The sequence below is a fragment of the Lytechinus variegatus genome, chromosome 9 (assembly GCF_018143015.1).
Source record: "Lytechinus variegatus isolate NC3 chromosome 9, Lvar_3.0, whole genome shotgun sequence".
Taxonomy (NCBI): Eukaryota; Metazoa; Echinodermata; class Echinoidea; order Temnopleuroida; family Toxopneustidae; genus Lytechinus; species Lytechinus variegatus.
The window spans coordinates 12,497,998-12,516,420 of record NC_054748.1 but is presented as its reverse complement, the minus strand read 5'-3'; the positions used below and the strand labels follow the sequence as shown (position 1 = coordinate 12,516,420).

The 18,423-nt window shown below is 34.2% G+C and overlaps 1 protein-coding gene across 6 annotated transcripts in view; it reads left to right on the top strand.

Moving 5' to 3' along the window:
- Positions 1-18,423, top strand: part of LOC121420976 (liprin-alpha-1-like) — a 68,468-nt gene that overhangs the window by 29,725 nt on the left and 20,320 nt on the right. For 5 of the 6 annotated variants that reach the window (XM_041615539.1, XM_041615537.1, XM_041615540.1 and 2 more), the window contains 4 exons: positions 2,658-2,797; positions 5,270-5,448; positions 8,564-8,651; positions 11,006-11,288. In XM_041615539.1, the coding sequence (XP_041471473.1) occupies positions 2,658-2,797; positions 5,270-5,448; positions 8,564-8,651; positions 11,006-11,288 (690 nt within the window). The remainder of the gene's footprint in view (positions 1-2,657; positions 2,798-5,269; positions 5,449-8,563; positions 8,652-11,005; positions 11,289-18,423) is intronic. The other variant, XM_041615538.1, reaches the window with a different exon arrangement.

Genomic DNA, 18,423 nt, shown 5'->3' with positions numbered 1-18,423 from the left:
AAAGTGTCTTTGACAGATGACCCTATATGGTGCTATACAAATGCTGTGTGTCATCATTCATTGCTAAGGAGTAATTTTGCTTCACATTGTACCTAATTTTCCTTGCCTAGGCTCATCACAGGTCCAGCTCTTTTGACCCTCAAATAATTCATAAAAATCTAGGAATGATAAGTAGAAATAGATTTCTTCAACTTAAACTTGAGAAATAAGCATAGTAATAAGTAAACATAAGAAACATAAAATTAGATAAAATTTGAGCATTTTTGGCTTCCCATAATATAGCCTAGAGTTAGACCATGGCTGCATCATACTGTCTCTGCAGCTCATTTATTTCATACAAGCGGCATCTGCGAGCTAGTACTGTATAAACTGTTATTTTTACATACAGAATTTTTCGCGAATTGCAGGGGTCCCAACTTCCACAGCATTACAGAGAAGGAAAAATAGCACAAAACATGTGCAATAATTATGCTCCACAAACCCCCCATGCTGACATGTGTTTTATACATAAATAAGTCCACATAAAAAACAGTTACAAAGTGTGAAAAAAGTGGCTTAAATTTCCCCTTTTTTGGTACCTTTAGATCTGAAGATTCATCATTTTACAGTTTGATCTGTAAGCGTAATCTTTGGCAGTTGTGTTTTGTTAGATTCATTTCTTTAAAAGTTGGTTTCAGTGCAAAAATGTTGAATTTTGTGAACAAAATCTTGCATTTTCAAAACTTGTGGTCATGTGACTTATGAATATAAATGAGTATGCAAATAGCTGCCAGTGTACATGTGTACAGAGTCAATCAGATGACAATAAAATCAAATTATTTTTTTGAAAAATACATTGTAATTTAACAGTGAGTGAATTTGTATTGATTAAAATATGTTAGGAAATAATTTAGGCTCTGATTTTGTTTGTAGAATTCTGTCAAACATTTAAACAGCTTAGGCTTGCATCCAAGAATAGCAACCCACATGTATGGAAAGCTGAAGGGGACTTATATTTGGATTATGAGATGTTCTATCTATTTTCATTTTCACAATGAACAATAAAACTAGATTGGAATAAAATTTCATGACTCATGTATTTAAGCATGATGAGACTAGAGTTATACAATGCGTATAAAAAAAGTTAAACTTACAATAGATCCTGTAAAATTATTGATTTATAATATCCTGAAGATTTTTCCACATTCTAACATTGGTACAGATTCATTTAAGCAAATGGCGATATGACTGTCGAAAAATATTTTCGCTTGAGTGAGCACCACTTACTTTTGAAAAGTTAGTGAAAAATGATTTGCGCAGAACTTTGAAATAGTTATGCGAATAAAAGTAGACCTTAATCATGAAGAACACATGGAATTTAGTTGGTAAACTTGATTTGAAGATATCTTTTACCTTTTTAAACTTGTTTCCTTGCCCAAAACACTTCGAAGGGTGCATTGCGCCCCACCCCACTCCCCACACACTGAGGCCATCATGACGATATTTGCTTTACATTTACATTAAATGGCGTAGGCTTGATTTTCATTTTGTTAATTATTGTCAAGCTTGGAAAAATGTGTGTATAAACAAGTATTAAATGAAAAATGAAATATAAAACCACTTTAAATAATAAAAACCTAGTGAAAAAATGCTGGGATGTCTGATATAAACTTTTGTTCAGATTTAGTTATGTCCTCAGATTCAGCTGGCACAAAAAGGATAAAGGTTGTGCTTTCTAAGGTGTTGAAATTTCAATTTGGGTTTCAAAATTGTTACAAAATGCTTGAATGTATTTGTTTTATTTCAATTGACTAAAAGTGCAAGGGAAATGTATGAGAAATGTTTTGCAGGGTAAGTTTGATTTCGCCCTTTCCCCTTCATACAGCGTGAAAACGAGCATTTCTGCGCAAACAGATTTCTGCGAGCTTTACAAAAATGGACATTGCTCAATCAAGTGTAACATTCTGTAAAAACTTTTACTTTCATTGGATAGATGAGACCAAAACCCAAGGTTATATGTGAAAAAATTACCCACATATTGTATATTTTTTTTATTCCTAGGGCTTTTTCAAAGTGTAAACTTTTTTTGATACTCACTGTATAACTGAAAGCATAGTGATTAATTTTAATTCTGAGATGATTGATTGTATAAACTCAGTCATACTTATCAATTTGACCCTTGTGGATCCTGGGCAACAACTTAGTGATTTGATGATACAAGTGATATAGCTTGTATGAATATGATGATCAATTCAATTTTAGATAAAAAATCAATACTGTTATGGATTGGTACGCTATTACTTGGTGACACTGGCATTTTAAAAATGTTAGAAATGATTCAGCGACATGATCTTTGTGAAAAGGCATTGAGTGCCATTGAGTGAAGGCATTTCTAGTCCCTTGGATAGGACTGCAAGCATACAGTCCTTAGACAAACAATTTTCAAAGTCAATGGTTGTGACATCCTATAGGGTTGTTTTCAATCTTGAATTCTAGAAAGGGATTCATCATTTGTTAAAATAAATTGTAGCCAAAATAAAACAATTTCAAAGTTTTGATGGGGATGTAGACTTTGATTACCAGCAGTTACATAAAACTAAACATAAACTTTACAAACTAAAATGAAAGAAAGCAGAGTAATCTGCTATAATAATCATTTTCTCCCTCCTTTATTTCAGCCAATAACAAAGGAGAAGGAAACAGCAGAGGTGAGACCGATCCGATGCGAACCAAGTCCACCCATGTCACCAAGATCACAACAGCTTGAGAAGATGGCTGCAGCTATTGCCGCTCAAGCTAGTCAAAATGAACAAAGAAGGTAATTATTAGCTTTCTCAAGCTCAAGCTGGTCAAAATGAACAAAGAAGGTAATTCTTAGCTTTCTCAAGCTCAAGCTAGTCAAATTGAACAAAGAAGGTAATTATTAGCTTTCTCAAGCTCAAGCTGGTCAAAATGAACAAAGAAGGAAATTATTAGCTTTCTCAAGCTCAAGCTGGTCAAAATGAACAAAGAAGGTAATTTTTAGCTTTGTCAAGCTCAAGCTAGTCAAAATGAACAAAGTAGGTAATTATTAGCTTTCTGAAGCTCAAACTAGTCAAAATGAACAAAGAAGGTAATTATTAGCTTTCTCAAGCTAGTCAAAATGAACAAAGAAGGTAATTATTAGCTTCCTCAAGCTCAAGCTAGTCAAAATGAACAAAGTAGGTAATTATTAGCTTTCTCAAGCTCAAGTTAGTCAAAATGAACAATGAACAATCATGAATTTAGAAATATATACTTATGTATACTGATCTAACATAAATAATGAGATCAATTAAACAATAATATCTGCCAAGTTAGAAAGAATATGCTTCAATAATAAGGAAATAAGAGCAAGTTAAAGTTGTGCTGGCATTATAGTGCATTTTTGCTGATTTTCGGGAGCATTTTTCAGATATTTCGTCAGTGGTAAGGTATCTATTTTTCTAAATGGCATGAAAGGGCATATCTTGTAAACCCTAATTTAAAAAAAGGGTGCGGGTTTGGCCACGCATGACGCAATGTGGAGCATTCAAAGGTAAGCGTTTTTGAAACTTTAGAGGGCACTGTTTCAATAACGGTAGGTCAGTGATGCGTGAAAACTCACTAGTATGTATGATATCATACCGTAATTAATTCCTGAAAGTATGAGCTCGAAATGAATAAAAACAAGAAGAAAGTTCTTGCCATTTTACGATTTTTTTACTTTACATTTCAATAAATATGAAGTTTTTGTAGGAAGGCTATTTCGGATTTGAATTTAGGGCATGAAGATGGCATTTTGAAGGTGAGATTATATGTCGCAGATGATGGAGCAACTCTTTGACTATCTATAGCAATTTGTTAGAAGTCTGTAGAATGCAGGATAACTGAAATATAATAATAATAATTATACTTGCTTATATAGCGCTTAACACTTACTTTGTCAGAAGTCTCTAAGCGCTCTACAGTATATGCAGAATAATTACCGTGGCTTTAGCAGTGCAGCTGTTACGCGCGCTGCGTTTCAAGGAATAAATTCCTGCCAGGTACCCATTTACCTCACCTGGGTTGAGTGCAGCACATTGTGGATCAATTTCTTGCTGAAGGAAATTACACCATGGTTGGGATTCGAACCCACGACCTTCTGTTTCAGAGTCCAGAGACTAATCCACTGGGCCACAACGCTCCACGATGAAATATGAAAGAATGGAGAATGGTATGCAAATGTACTTGAAATTGACAAAACGATCATGCATGAGTTATTTTGGAAAATGAAATAGGAGGTGCACAACTAGGATTGCTGGAGACAATGCCTGCCAAATTTGGATGAATTTGGATGAGGGACGTGGCCTGGGCAGAGTTAACAAATTCTATGTGTTAAGTGAATGGGAGTTTGGCAGAAGACGAAGATGCTTGCGGAATAGGAATACGGAACAACAACAATGCATTGTCGCCATTGATGGCGTCAATGCAAATATATACTGATCTAACATAAATAGTGAAATCAATTAAACAATAAAATAGTAAGACCATGCTAGAGTGTTAAAATAACGTAAGATTGTTAGAAAAAAAAGCTAACTTTAAAAATAATGTATGATTATTAGTACTGTTATTGGTAAGAAAATACTCTGTCGATATATCTCTAAAAAACCTTACTGATATCGATAACGACAAAAGAATATAATCAATACCCATTTTTTATTCATCCACTGGGCCACAACGCTCTGCTCAATAAACTGAGCGACATTAAAGAAAATTCATGATAATGCATGAAGTTGTAAATTAGATATGTAGTTAAAAAAAAGGTTCACGATAAAGGAGAGTTAAAACTTTGTTTCCTGATATAATATGTGAGGGCATACTTTCACAGATAAATGAAAATCTTCCTACTACATGTATGTTGTCCTTGTATAATGTTTTCACTGATAAAAGTGGATAGTTGCTTCTTCCTATTCATTCTACATGTATATATACAAACACTGCAATGTATTATCACCATGTTAATATGTCTTGATTAGTCCATGATGTATCACTGGTAATAGCCACATGTAGACTTCCAATCGAGGCAAAGTGATCATGGTCCTCACTGCACATTTATAACATGTGAACTTTCGTATAATTTTCTTTTTCATTTTGCTTTGCCTACCTATTGTCTTGCCATTCTCATGGCAGTTGCTATCAGTTCATTCACAGATTAAATCTATGATACTGGACATGTCTAATTTCATTCACATCAATTTTTTGTGTGTATACATGGATGTTGACTGTTATTTCATGTATTGTTCTTTAGCAGAAACTCTATGGAAAGTAACAGCACACCCAGCCCCCATAGCAGTGCTAATAGTTCACAAGACTCGCTTAATAAGAATTTACAGAAGAAACAAGCTTCAGGTATAAAGGGCTCCCTCGGTAGGATTTTTGGAAAGAAAGAGAAGCCTGGAAGAAGAGGGAGAGAACATCCTGATAAAGGTAGGTCAAACTATGACCCAGGTCAAAGAGAACAAGGAGACTTATATCCTTCATCAACCATCATTGTCAAATATATCATGACCATCCTCTCAACATGGTGGTTTTCATAAATGTAGTTGTCATCATTGACATTTTCACTGTCATCGTTATCAAAATTGCAATCATCTTCATCATCATCATGACCATTAGCTTGGTGGTTTTCATAAATGTAGTCATCATTATCATCATCATTGACATTATCCCTGCCATCGCTATCAAAATTGCAATCATCACAATCACCACATTTGTAAAATCCCAAAATCAGAATTATGTAATTATGAGATTCTTTCATTGTTTATGAACAGAAATTATATTTCATGTGGTTTTCCAAAGTATTACTTTACACTGATGTAACAATGAACAGATCTAGATAGACCAGGTAATGGGAGTTTATCTAGCTTTGTAACAAGTCCACACTTATTTTTTTATATCCAGAGGGGTTGTGGTGGCAAGGTTTCTCTGAATTTCTCTGGTCAATATGCATGACCTCATCCTCTATTCTCTTTTCTTTATCTCTATATAATATACTAGTATTTGTTTTGTTGTCACTTCTTGAAAAGCAGAGCACCCCTGAAGTGTGTAACATTTTGTGACAGTCATTTGAATTAGAACATATATATTTATCTTTCTGTTTCTTAAACCCACTATCCTATCCTATCTTCTATTAGCTTTGCTTTTATGGAGCTTATACCAAGGTATAATAAGGTTACACCCTTTACTAACACTGTGTCAAACTATCCCTCAGTGTGTCTTCATCAAATTTAACTGCAGTTCTTTGTTCTAATCCATCAGAACTATTGTGAATGATCTTTTCAAACCCATTCAAACATTTTTAGAGTTAGCTTTCAATGTAATAGGAATATTGATACAGCTTATGTAGCATATGTCCAAATCTTTTCAGAACAAAAAGGGAATAAACATATTGCTGAGATCACTTTTTTGAATTGAGGTACATTTTGAATTAGTGAGAATTAAGAGGTTTAAGAATTAACTTTTTTTTAACTTTCAATTTTCCTGGGACTCTAATGCTTTTTCTGATACATTAACCCTATCTTAACTGGGCTTTTTCAAACCAACATATACTGTTTGGTGGGTCAATTTGACTCCCCCCCTCGGATTTCAGGGGTTGATTGCACAATTGCTGCAAAAATTAGCACTCATGTAGAGCCGGACAAAAACTACAAGACTGTATTGTAAGATTTTCAAAAAAATAATTGCTTATATTTTTTTTATTAATTATGCAAATAAGCGTATGAAATTTGCCCTAATTTCGTTTTTTTGTGTGTATGTTTTTGCCTTTTACTCTCTTTATACAGCTAGTAGCATGCTAATTTTTGGTGAACATATAAATTTTTATATTTCTCACAAAAATAAAAAAAATGCCAAAAAATCAATTTTCTATTTATCTTATTTTTTAAGTTCTTGTATATTTCTTTGTTTTTCATTGATTGTTTTCAATGAACTTTGCCGGGGACCCTTTTGTGATCATAAATAACATGAAATAAATCCATTTTATCCAACAAAAGTAAAAATAATCATACATTTATGATTTTAGGTTGAAAAAGACAATTTGCATTGACTTTGTACATGTTCTGGGACCGACATGCACTCACAAAATATTTCTCAATTTCAGAATTGTGTACCTGGATGTCTCAAATTCGGTCTCAAAAGATGCGCAGTAAAATGTCAGCTAGCGGCGTGGTCAAAAAAATTTGCGCAGCGACGTAGCATGAAAACTTGCTGTCCCCAGTTTAATAAGGGTTAATATGGATTTATTCCCAAATTTTTACTCAGGATGCATGTGAGTGTATTGTTCAACATTTCTCATCTCAGCATGCTAATAAAAGTGTTTCATAAACTGATAAGATTGTTTCAAAGACAGTTTGCTCAAAATGTAAGCTGAAGATTTTCTCCTTTTTTCAGTCTTGAAAAGTAAAGATGACAGAACTACCAATCAATTACTCTCCTTTCCTCTTTCCTTTTTTGAACTACCAAGTCATAGAATAGTGAACTTTTTGGTATAATTTGCATTAAAAAAACATGTAATATTATCTTACCTTTTCTTCACCTGCCTGTGAAGTCTACTTGAAGTAAATATAACACACCCAATCATTCTATCTTTAGGTCAGTTAAGTCCTGTATTTGGAACTCTTTCATTAACTACTCTTCTTCATAACAAATCAAAGAGGGCTACTCTGAAACTCACTGGAGCCATTGTGGCTGTTTTGTTTCTGGTTATTTCAGGCTTTTTTCGGGATGGCCATTTTCTCAGTGCCAGATTGTTTGCAGCCACCATTTATTTTTATTTTTTTGCTGTTTTTCTCAGTTGTCAAGAAATATTAATAGAAACTAAGAGTCAAGATAACGAGACATTTTTTTTTAAAATCACTTTGAGATGCACTGCAAAATGTTCAATCAAAGTTTTAAGACTAAAGAAACGCACTCTATGGACCATATCTACATATGTACACTGTACATGTTAATTAAGGAATATTACATTCAACAGTTGATTTATAACATTTGTTTTGCTACTGCTAGTTATTTACTGCATGCTATTTCATTTATTTCTTATTCAAATATTCTGTCATTTGAAAGGATTTGCAGTGATTTGAAGCATATTTCTGAAATGAAATTTCTTGTACAATAGAACAATTTCTTTATGTGAATTGGGGATAGATGTTGATTTAGCTGCGATAAATGACCTTAAAACATGGTTCAGATTATTATGATGATGATGATTATATAAAGATGATTGATTTTGAAAATGGTGATTGTGATGATATTTGTAGTGATAATAGTCATGTTTTTTATATGATGATAATTATGATAATGTTAATGATGATTGTGATAGCAGCAGCCAGTCAAAATACTCTCTATGAAGTGACAATGATGCACTTTATGTGTAGAACAGAATCCTCTCAGAAGAAATGCAACATAGTGTGCTACATGAATGTAAATCATGCATTGTTCTCTCAGTCCATATCACAAAACTAAAGAAGGTCAGTAATTGGTGTTAATAGGATATTAAATTTGCTGTTGATATAAATCTTATCCTTGGCATTGTTATTTCTTTAAGCCCATTTTCAAGATGATTCATCTTCCCAAGACTCGATGTCAATTGGAGTCGCTGGCCAGAGAGAGCAAGATAGGAGAAAGAAAAAGAAGTAAGTTTTGAAGCCTTTAGGACCCCCCTCCACCAAAAAAAGAATAATGAAAATAGGTAAATAATAAATAAATAGATAAATAAATGGATCAAGAAATAAATGCATGAATAGATAATAAATAAATAAATGAATGAATAAATGAATGAATAAATAATGGGAGTAGAAATTGCTGCATCATGTTCATTTGTGCATATTAGAGTATATCACCAATAAGCCGGATACCAAAGGTATATATTATAGTCAGACTTTGATTAATGGATGTCTTTGGGAATAGGAGCCACCCTGTTCACATTAGCAAGAAGGGCCTTCAATAATCCAGTTATCAGTTTGTTTTATTTCTCCAAATCTGGGGCCCATTTCATTTTGCAACTACCATGGTATCCTTGATTGGCTGCTGAGCCTTGTTACCATGGTAGTTGCCATAATAGCAAAGTTACAATAGTTGTAAGTCCTTTATGAAATGGGCCCTAGACACAATTACATACATGTGCATGTAATTGAATCATTGAGAGCAATGGCCCCATTCACACAGTCCCCTGTGTGTACGGCCCTGTCTTACAAAGACTTATGATTGATCCGATCAATCACAACTATGGACAGCCAGCAACATCAACATATATTATGCATGTTTGTTCAAAATATTTATTTAGCTATAATGTATTTTCCTGCATTCATTATTTTCTTGAAAATTCACTGTGCTTCACTTTGCATACAAAGGACATTGTGCAAATATTCAGAGAAAAAAAATTATGACGCAGATGGATTTCCATAAAGTTATGACTGATCAGATTAATTGTAACTCTTTGTAAGACGGGGTCCAGGTTGATATACTATTTCTTATTCTTTGTATCCAGACATGAGCCATTAGCAACAATGAGGTCCAAATTCACAAAGGGGGTTTTATAACCATCAGTTGTACACATGATTTATGCAGAATTCCTGTATAAATTTCGCTTATTTACCACATATTAAAAATTAGTCCATTAGTTGTACCCATGATTTAAAGGTAAATTCCAATTTTGGTAACGATCTCAAAATGACTTTTTACAGAATTTAATATAATGACCACCCAAGTGTCTGTTTGTATAAATAAAAAATATGTGCCAAAGGATTCTGGAAGAAATTGTGTAATTGCTGAGAAATAAGCAAAATAAGCGTGGATTCGGTCACTTCCGTCTGGTCTTTATTCCAGCAATAATAATACACTGTCCCACGTGTGCCTATCTTTGTTGGCGATCTTCAGTGTGATCGTATTTCAGCTTAGATTTTATGATTTCACAAAGTTCAGTTTATGTAACTGTACCAGATCTAGATCCACGATGATATAGTCATACTTAACCTTGGTTTACAGACTTTCTCACAAAATTAGTGTTTTACTCTAACTACTATCATTTAGCTTTATGCAGATTTCCTGTATGCTTATTTGCCACATATTTAAAAAATATGTCCAATGCTGATGTGCTCATGACTAAGGTCAATGGTCATTTAGGGTCAATGAAGTTATGGATCTGATCCATAAACCTTGGACAAGTTTGATCAAGTATCACTGAACTTCCTTTGCAAGTTTCAGGTCACATGACCAAGGTCAAAGGTCATTCAAGGTCAATGAACTTTGGCCATTTTAGGAATATTTGTTGATTAACATTATAACTCTGAAATTGTATTGGTCTAATTCATAAAACTTGGACATAAGAGTAATCCAAGTATCACTGAACATCCTGTGTGCGTTTCAAGTCACAAGACGAAGGTCAAAGGTCATTAAGGTCAATGAACTTTGGCCATGTTGGAGGTTATTAGTAAATTGCTGTCATAACTTTCAAAGTTTATGGATATAGTTTATGAATTGTGGACATAAGGGTAATCAATTATCTCTGACAGGTCCCAGGTCACATGATCAAGGTCAAATATCATTTAGGGTCAATGAACGTAGTGTTATATCATTATATGAATGTTATTTTTTGTGAATAATTATTTTATAGTAGTTTTCAAAGTCAGTACTGCTGCTATATTGAATCGTGTAATGCAGGTGAGACTGCCAGAGGCGCTCCACTTGTTTGTTCATGAGTCCACTGTTTGAAAAGAGGACTCATTAACTCAAAACATTGGACTCATGAATAAAGTAGCGTTGACAACAGGCGTCAATTTAGCGCACTGTGACAAAATCGTGCATCATCAGTATTAGACATTTATCTATGCAGTAAATAAGCTTAATTTAAAAAGGAATTTCTGCATATACCATGGGTTCAACCAATGATTTTAAAAATCACCTTTGTGAATTCGGGCCTAAGAATCCATTGTTATCAAATATTCCAGCACTCATCTTATATTTTCCTGATATCTTTCTGTGTATCCAGACATGAATTATTAGCAGAAGCAATAAGAGCAGGTACCCCATTTGCACTATGGAACGGTCCTACTGTAGTCGCATGGTTGGAACTCTGGGTAGGAATGCCTGCATGGTATGTGGCAGCGTGTCGAGCAAATGTGAAAAGTGGTGCCATCATGTCTGCACTCTCTGATACAGAGATACAAAGGGAAATCGGTATTAGTAATCCACTTCACAGACTGAAATTAAGACTAGCTATTCAAGAAATGGTCAGCCTTACAAGTCCGTCAGCTCCGCCCACATCCCGGACAGTGAGTATAATTACTGCCAGTTTTTTTTTTATTGGGGATGGGTTCAACAGTTAATTCTTTATCATACAAACATATTGATATTTCATGAAGCATATTGTTAGTTATTGTCAATATTCAACACCTGGGGCCCGTTTCTCATAATTCTTACTTCTTGACTAAATTGGAGATAGTGAGCTACTTGTCTGTTGACTGTTTCACAAAGCCCTCTTTGCCAAGATCAAGGACAATAACCTAACTAAATATTTATGACCCCTCCAACCCTGTCATAACTTCTTTCATAATGACATTATGGCATCACATGGGTAGACTATGACAAGCAAAAGTGTCTCAAAATTTGACAATTTCAGTAATCAATTATAGAAGTCGAAATGACATTGTAAAACAAGTGGGATAGATCATTCAATAATATTTGTAATACACAGAAACTATAAACACTGTTGATAAAAAGCCACAAAACCATTTATTTTGAAATAATAAAATAATTGAATCGATAAAGATTCTACCACATCAGGCCATCCATAAGTGGACTCATATTCATTATTTTCAGACCTTTTTCAACATTTTGAAAAACTATATGTTTAAGTTATACATACAAAAAAATTATGCTACACTACATCCTGATGTTTGGAATCATAAAAAGAATTGTCATTATTTTACAAAGGGAAGTTTACTTCTGTTAAAATTTGATATCACGGGGGTATCCATCTCAACGTCCACATGTGATTTTTTAGTCATGAAATAAATTATTCATAATTTAATTTTCTCAGCAATTGAATGCTCCAGTCTTTACAGTTTTAGTATGCATGATGTATATTTGCATCTGCTGTTATTTTGATTAGATTTATTTCCCAATTTATCACAATAATAGCAGTTTTATCAAAATTTTCTTTTTGAAAATAATGCTATTTTGTGACTTAGGCTAAGTCTCATGCCTTTTGTGAAACTGGTTTTTAGTAAGATTGGAACTAAATCCCTAGTAGGTGGACAAAGATATGATGGGTGTTGAGAACCAGCAATTTATGTTTGTTACAAATAGATGCCTGGGTGCTTCGTTCATTCTCTGAAATGTGATTTAAATGTACTACATATTTAAATTCACAAGGAACAAAAAAAACTTGGATATATCAGAGTATAATTTTGCATGTTTTTATAAGTCTCTTATACCCCTTTCACGCTGCCCTCTTCATTTTTCACCGGCGAACTTCTCCGCCTCGCATTCCTCACTTCACCGGCGAAAAAAAAATGTACCCTTTCGCACTGACATTTTTTCACCGGCGAAAGTTCAATGGGCGATTTGAGGGTATCTACTTGGCCACAGCATTCAGCTGAGCTTGCAAGTAGTTGCGCGCGGAATCTCGGTGCAGGGGACTTCGGGAGAGAAAAAATTTGACCTCTGACGTCATTAAAGAGGAGAAGTTCTCCGGTTTGCTTTCATACTGGCTGTTTCACCGGCGAACTTCACCGGTGAAGTTCTCCTGTGTACCTTTCATACTGGACACTTTCCCCTTCGCTGGTGAACTTCGCCGGTGAAAAGTGCACTGTGAAAGGGGTATTAATGATCCCTATAAAAGACATTAATATTTAATGTTCACTCGCAATTAACAAATGAAATTATTTTAACTTGGAAAAGCTAGAAATATTCTAGGAATATCTGTAGTGGAGTTATGACGTGGGAGGGGGATGGTATTCCTGTGTATATATAATAAGTAATTATCTTGACAGTTATATTTACCAGTACAATCTTATATCTTACATTTAATGCACTTTTGCACAGTAATTATACATGTACCACCATAAGTTGTTAAAACTTACAATTTTCAATTTAAGGTTACTATTGGTGCTAACAGACTAATGTGACAGTTTTTATGTTAATATGATTTTTTTTATTTCTTTTGTTTTGGGGCATTTGGTCTTGTATCATGTGAACTGTATATGGATCATTTTTGTAAATGAGCCAAAATCAAAATTGAGCAAAACAAGTAAATGATATCTTTGACAAAAGTTACATGCAGGTTAATGAGACTGCATCCATTTGGTTTGTATACTGATTGATAGACAATCTCTTAGGCCAATTTGACATTGGTCCTAATAATTACTAGTATTAGAGCATTCATCTTTGTCTTTGATATAATACAGTTTAACATTCAATTTAAAACTTGATGCCTCCTTTGCAAAATGTATATCCAAGGGAGAAGTGCATGTGATTGTCACTAATGCTGTTTTACTGCATGCTGAATGTGTTATTTTTCTATACTTCTTCTCTTGGTTATGGATTTCCTAGTTAGTTATTACAATGTTTAAATGGATCTTTATTGATATTTTTAATTAGTTTTTTTCAGTAGGATGTTCTTCTTTAAAGCATGCCTCACACAGTGTAAAAGGCTGTTACTGGAATTTGAAAGAAATTTTGTTTGGATTTTTCTTAACAGTACTTTCAAGGTAATTACATGAAAAAAAATCTTGAAAATTGCTAAGTGAATAGGAACTTAATACCCCTTTCATTTACTCACTGGTCTGGACCAGGCCCGGGCTAAGTCGTGAAGTTTTGAGTTTCTGAATGATGTGGGCTAAAATAACCCATGCCAGGCCCGGACTTTTATGCTTTTATCAGCACCAGACCAGCACCAGGCCCACACCAGGCGCCGACCAAAAGTTAATGAAAGATAGCAGGCCCCAGGCAATATTCCTCGCATGGACAAAGGTAACAATATGGAGCACTTCTGCTCTGTATATGGCATGTTTAGTTACTATGAAAATTATTCCTTATGTGCCTGAGGTTTTAAATAGCAGAGTGAGAGTGAGGCGCCGGTTTTCCAATGAATGGTGTTTTTTGTGAATAATTATTTTATAGTAGTTTTGAACGTCAGCACTGCTGCTATATTGAATCGCATAAAGCAGGTGAGACTGCCAGAGGCGCTCCACTTGTTACAGGATGTGAACTACTTTAGTGCGGGCCTGGTCTGGACCAAAAGATTATGAGTTTGTCAAAGTGGTATAAGATATGGCCCATTTAATTCAAAACAATGGCCAACCAGGCAGAGTATCTCACGTTCAGCCCTCTGTCATACCTGAATGCTATCAATCAATTTTATCTTTTGTGGATGACCATTCTGGGCCTTTGTCAGAAACAATTGACAATTTGAATCTCTTTTTGCAATTTCACTAAATATCCATTCACAGTCATACATGTACAGTGTAAGGCGGGTTTTATGTGCACTTTTTATACCTAAAAAGTCTTGTGGTTCAATATATACGTGTATTCAGCTGCAGCTTGAATGATGAAAAGTTATATGTATTGTGAAGCTTGAATATCTTATCCCCATGTTTGGAAAAGTAAAATGCATTGTATCTGCATCCCTCCTTGCTTTTTGTTCAAATGTTTACTTGTAGCCTGTATCCGTTGAATGCTTTGTATTAATTGTATTCCTAGCTTACAAGCATGATCCAGCTCTGGAAATCTTACATTTTTTTTGTAATTATCTTATTGTTTTATTACAGGGGGTAATTTATTTGTTTATATGACTATTTTCAGGGATAAATTGGCGGGTAATGTTATTATTTTTGTGTATTGAAAACGATTAATGAATTACTAGTGGAGCTGGTTTTAGAAAACGAAATCCCCCTTTTGTCTCGCCTGCATGGCAGAGCAAAACTATAGGCGCCGCTTTTCTGATGGCAGTGTCAACATCAAATCAAAACCCAAAGTTAAGTTTTGAAATGTTGTCATGACTTAGAAATTACATGTATATGGACCTAATTCATGAAACTTGGACAAAGGGGTATTAGTGAATATCCTGGCTGAATTTAAGGTCACATGACCAAGGTCAAAGGTAATTTAGGATTAATGAACTAAAACTATGTTGGGGGAATCAACATCAAAATCTTAACCAAAGGTTAAGTTTTGAAATGTCATCATAACTTACAACATGGACATAACCAGAGCTGCCAAGTAGCACTGATTTTCCGTATTTAGTACTGAAAAATGAGAAGAATACTGATGGTTTCATGCAAAATACTGATTTCTAAAGTTCCAGTTTTATGTAGTGTTCTATGGTATTTCTTTTAAAAATACTGATTTCCTCACCAAAATACTGATTATCAGCTTTTATAATACTGAAATGATCATATCAGGTTGGCAGCTCTGCATAAGTGTAATCATATATTTCTTAACATCCTGCCTGAGTTTCATGTCCTACGACCAAGGTCAAAGGTTTTTTAGGGTCAGTGAACTTTTGCCATGTTGGGGGCATTTGTTGATTTCCATCATAACTTTGACAGTTAATGGATCCATTTCTTAAAAGTTGGACAAAAGAGTAATTAATTATCACTGAACATATTTTGTGAGTTTCAGGTCACATGACCAAGGTCAAAGGTCATTTATGATAAATGTAATTAGATTATGTTGGGGGCATTGTTGAATTCTTAACCAAGGTTAGGATTTTGAAATGTCATAACGTTGAAAGTATATGGACCTAATTCATGAAACCTGAACATAAGCATCAGTGAACGTCCTTTGTTAGTTTCAGGTCACATGACCAAGGTCAATGATCTTTGACTGCGTTGGGGGTATTTGTTGAATTAAAATCATAACTTTGAAATTTTTGGGATCTAGTTCATGAGATTTGGACATAAGGGTAATCAAGTCTTCAGTCACAGGATCAAGGTCAAATGATATTTACGGTCAATGAACTTTGTATTTTATTACCATGTGAATAAAGTTTTTGTAAATAATGATTTTATAGTAGTGTTCAAAGTCAGCACTGCTACTACATGTATATTGAATGGCGTAATGCAGGCGAGACTGCCAGATGTGCTCCACTTTTTTTAATAGGGAAATGGGAGGGGGCTCTTTATCTCCTTCATCTAAGTTGATATTAATGGTGTCATTTAAAGGAAATAATCTAATACCGGTATTTTACTTTTGGAAAACAGTATCACACAAAGTCTCTGATTACTGTCATTAGTTCATTTCTTTAAAAAAAAATCAAACTTTATCAAATGTTAAGTATGGGGGAGGGGGGGAGTCATGCCTAAAGTTCCAATACATTCATGGTGTTTAAGAATGTGTAATCTTTATTATGATCTGACCATGTGTATCTCTGACACTATTCCACTCCATTACTGTTAATGTGTATGCAATATTGGTGAACTATATTAAATGAATAAGTGGTGTACAGGACAAATTTTACAATTTTATTAAACTTTATATTCATGATTGCCCGTTCAAAAGAAAATTTCTGTGTGGGGTTTCCATTGGATATTAAACCTATTCCTAAATTTATAAGATATATGGTCTCAAAGAGCCCTTTTAAAATATAATAAAAATCACCTAGAAAGGTCACTAGATATGCTTGATTTTGAATATTACACTATGTTCACAGAGAATGAGTGGTTTAATTTTTTTTAATCAAACTGTTAACCCTATCTAGGCCGGGGTATTTTGGGAGTTCATATGGCCGGGGGGGGGGGGGGGCCTCCCAGGCCCCCCCCTAAGATCTCGGCCGTCGACCGTGCGATCGCGCCGAAAATTGGCACGCGGGTTGCCTGGGACATAATCTACAAGATTGTATAGCAATTTATTTCATGCAAAACACCATTAAGTGATTATGCTAATTTATGCATAATTAGTATGCGAAATCATACTTTTTCCTCTAACTCCCTAAATATGGCTCCATATGTACTGATTTTTGGTATAGAAACTCTTTGTGGTGTTCTTAGCAAGTGTACATGAAAAAATTGTGATATCGAATCATTTTCTTATGTATTATATTGTTTTTTGCAATTTCTTATGTATTTCTTTGTTTTTTCGACCTTTTGTTTTTCATTGTTTTTTAATGAAATTTGTTGGGGACTCTTCTATGATCATAAAAAGCATAAAATAAATACATTTAGACCAGCAAAACTAAAAATAATCATACATTTATGAATTTTGGTTAAAAACACAATTTGCATTGACTTTGTACACGAAATCACGTTTTTGAGCAATTTTTGGTCTGACATGCACTTACATAATGTTGCGTAATTTTGGAACCACATAACCGAGTGACGCGAAATTGGTCTCAAAAGTTGCGCAAGACTTGAAAGTAAAAATTCAGCGAGCGGCGCGGTCAAAAAATTTCGCGTGGCGAAAATATTGCGGGATTCGTTGAGGGGGGGCCTCGGAGGCCCCCCCGGCCTAGATAGGGTTAAGTTTCTAATTGGAATTTCAGATGATGCTCATTAAATGAAAGCTTAAAACCACGTGCTACTGGGAATTCAATTGCAATTTTTGGTAAAACATCAATATTTGTAAAACATCCCCTGGAAGTTTATCTGTTATTACCTAATATCTTACTTTGGCACCCTTCAAGATACTGTAATGCAACCTACCCACACAGAAATGGGGGAAAACAGTGTCAGAAAATATTGTTGCAAATCAAAAAGTTCATCTTAAAGTCGGCTTTGATCAGCTATACTGATTGAAAATATATTTTGAATATAATGAAAATGCCAAATTATGCATATCCGTATCTATGTGATCTACATGATATACCTCAGAGCTAACAAATTCATGTTATAGTGTGTTTATACATGTATGATGGATGTCATAAATAGGCTAAAGATCAATTAGCTTTCCATGTTGTAAACTGAATGATGTTTGTATAAATACCAAACAAACAAAAACAAAATGAAAGAAAAAGTAACAATGATTAATCAAAAACAACAACAAAATGATATAAAAATGGAATTTGTAGCCTTGACATAAAAACCATTATATAAAAGTTACTATAACTTTGCCATCTTATGGCATCTTTCATGAAATTCATTATTTTGATTGGCTGTTGATCAGTGTTGTATTTACCATTGGATGGCAAATTTACCAGCTTTTATGCAACGGGTCAATGGTCTTAAGCATCCTGCGCAAAAAGGAGACAGTTTTTTCTTTGCATAGCATTATAAAAAAAATCATTTTGAAAGAGGTCAGTAAAAAATAATTTTGCTCTACATCACTGAAATATTCCTTACATCTTCCTCTAATAACCTGTTTTTCCCTTGTTTAAGTTGCGGAATGGGAATGTATTATATATTGGTGGTAGATTAGCTGCATGCCCTTGTGGTTACTAACTGTGCACCTTGCTTCTTTCTGTTTCCATTA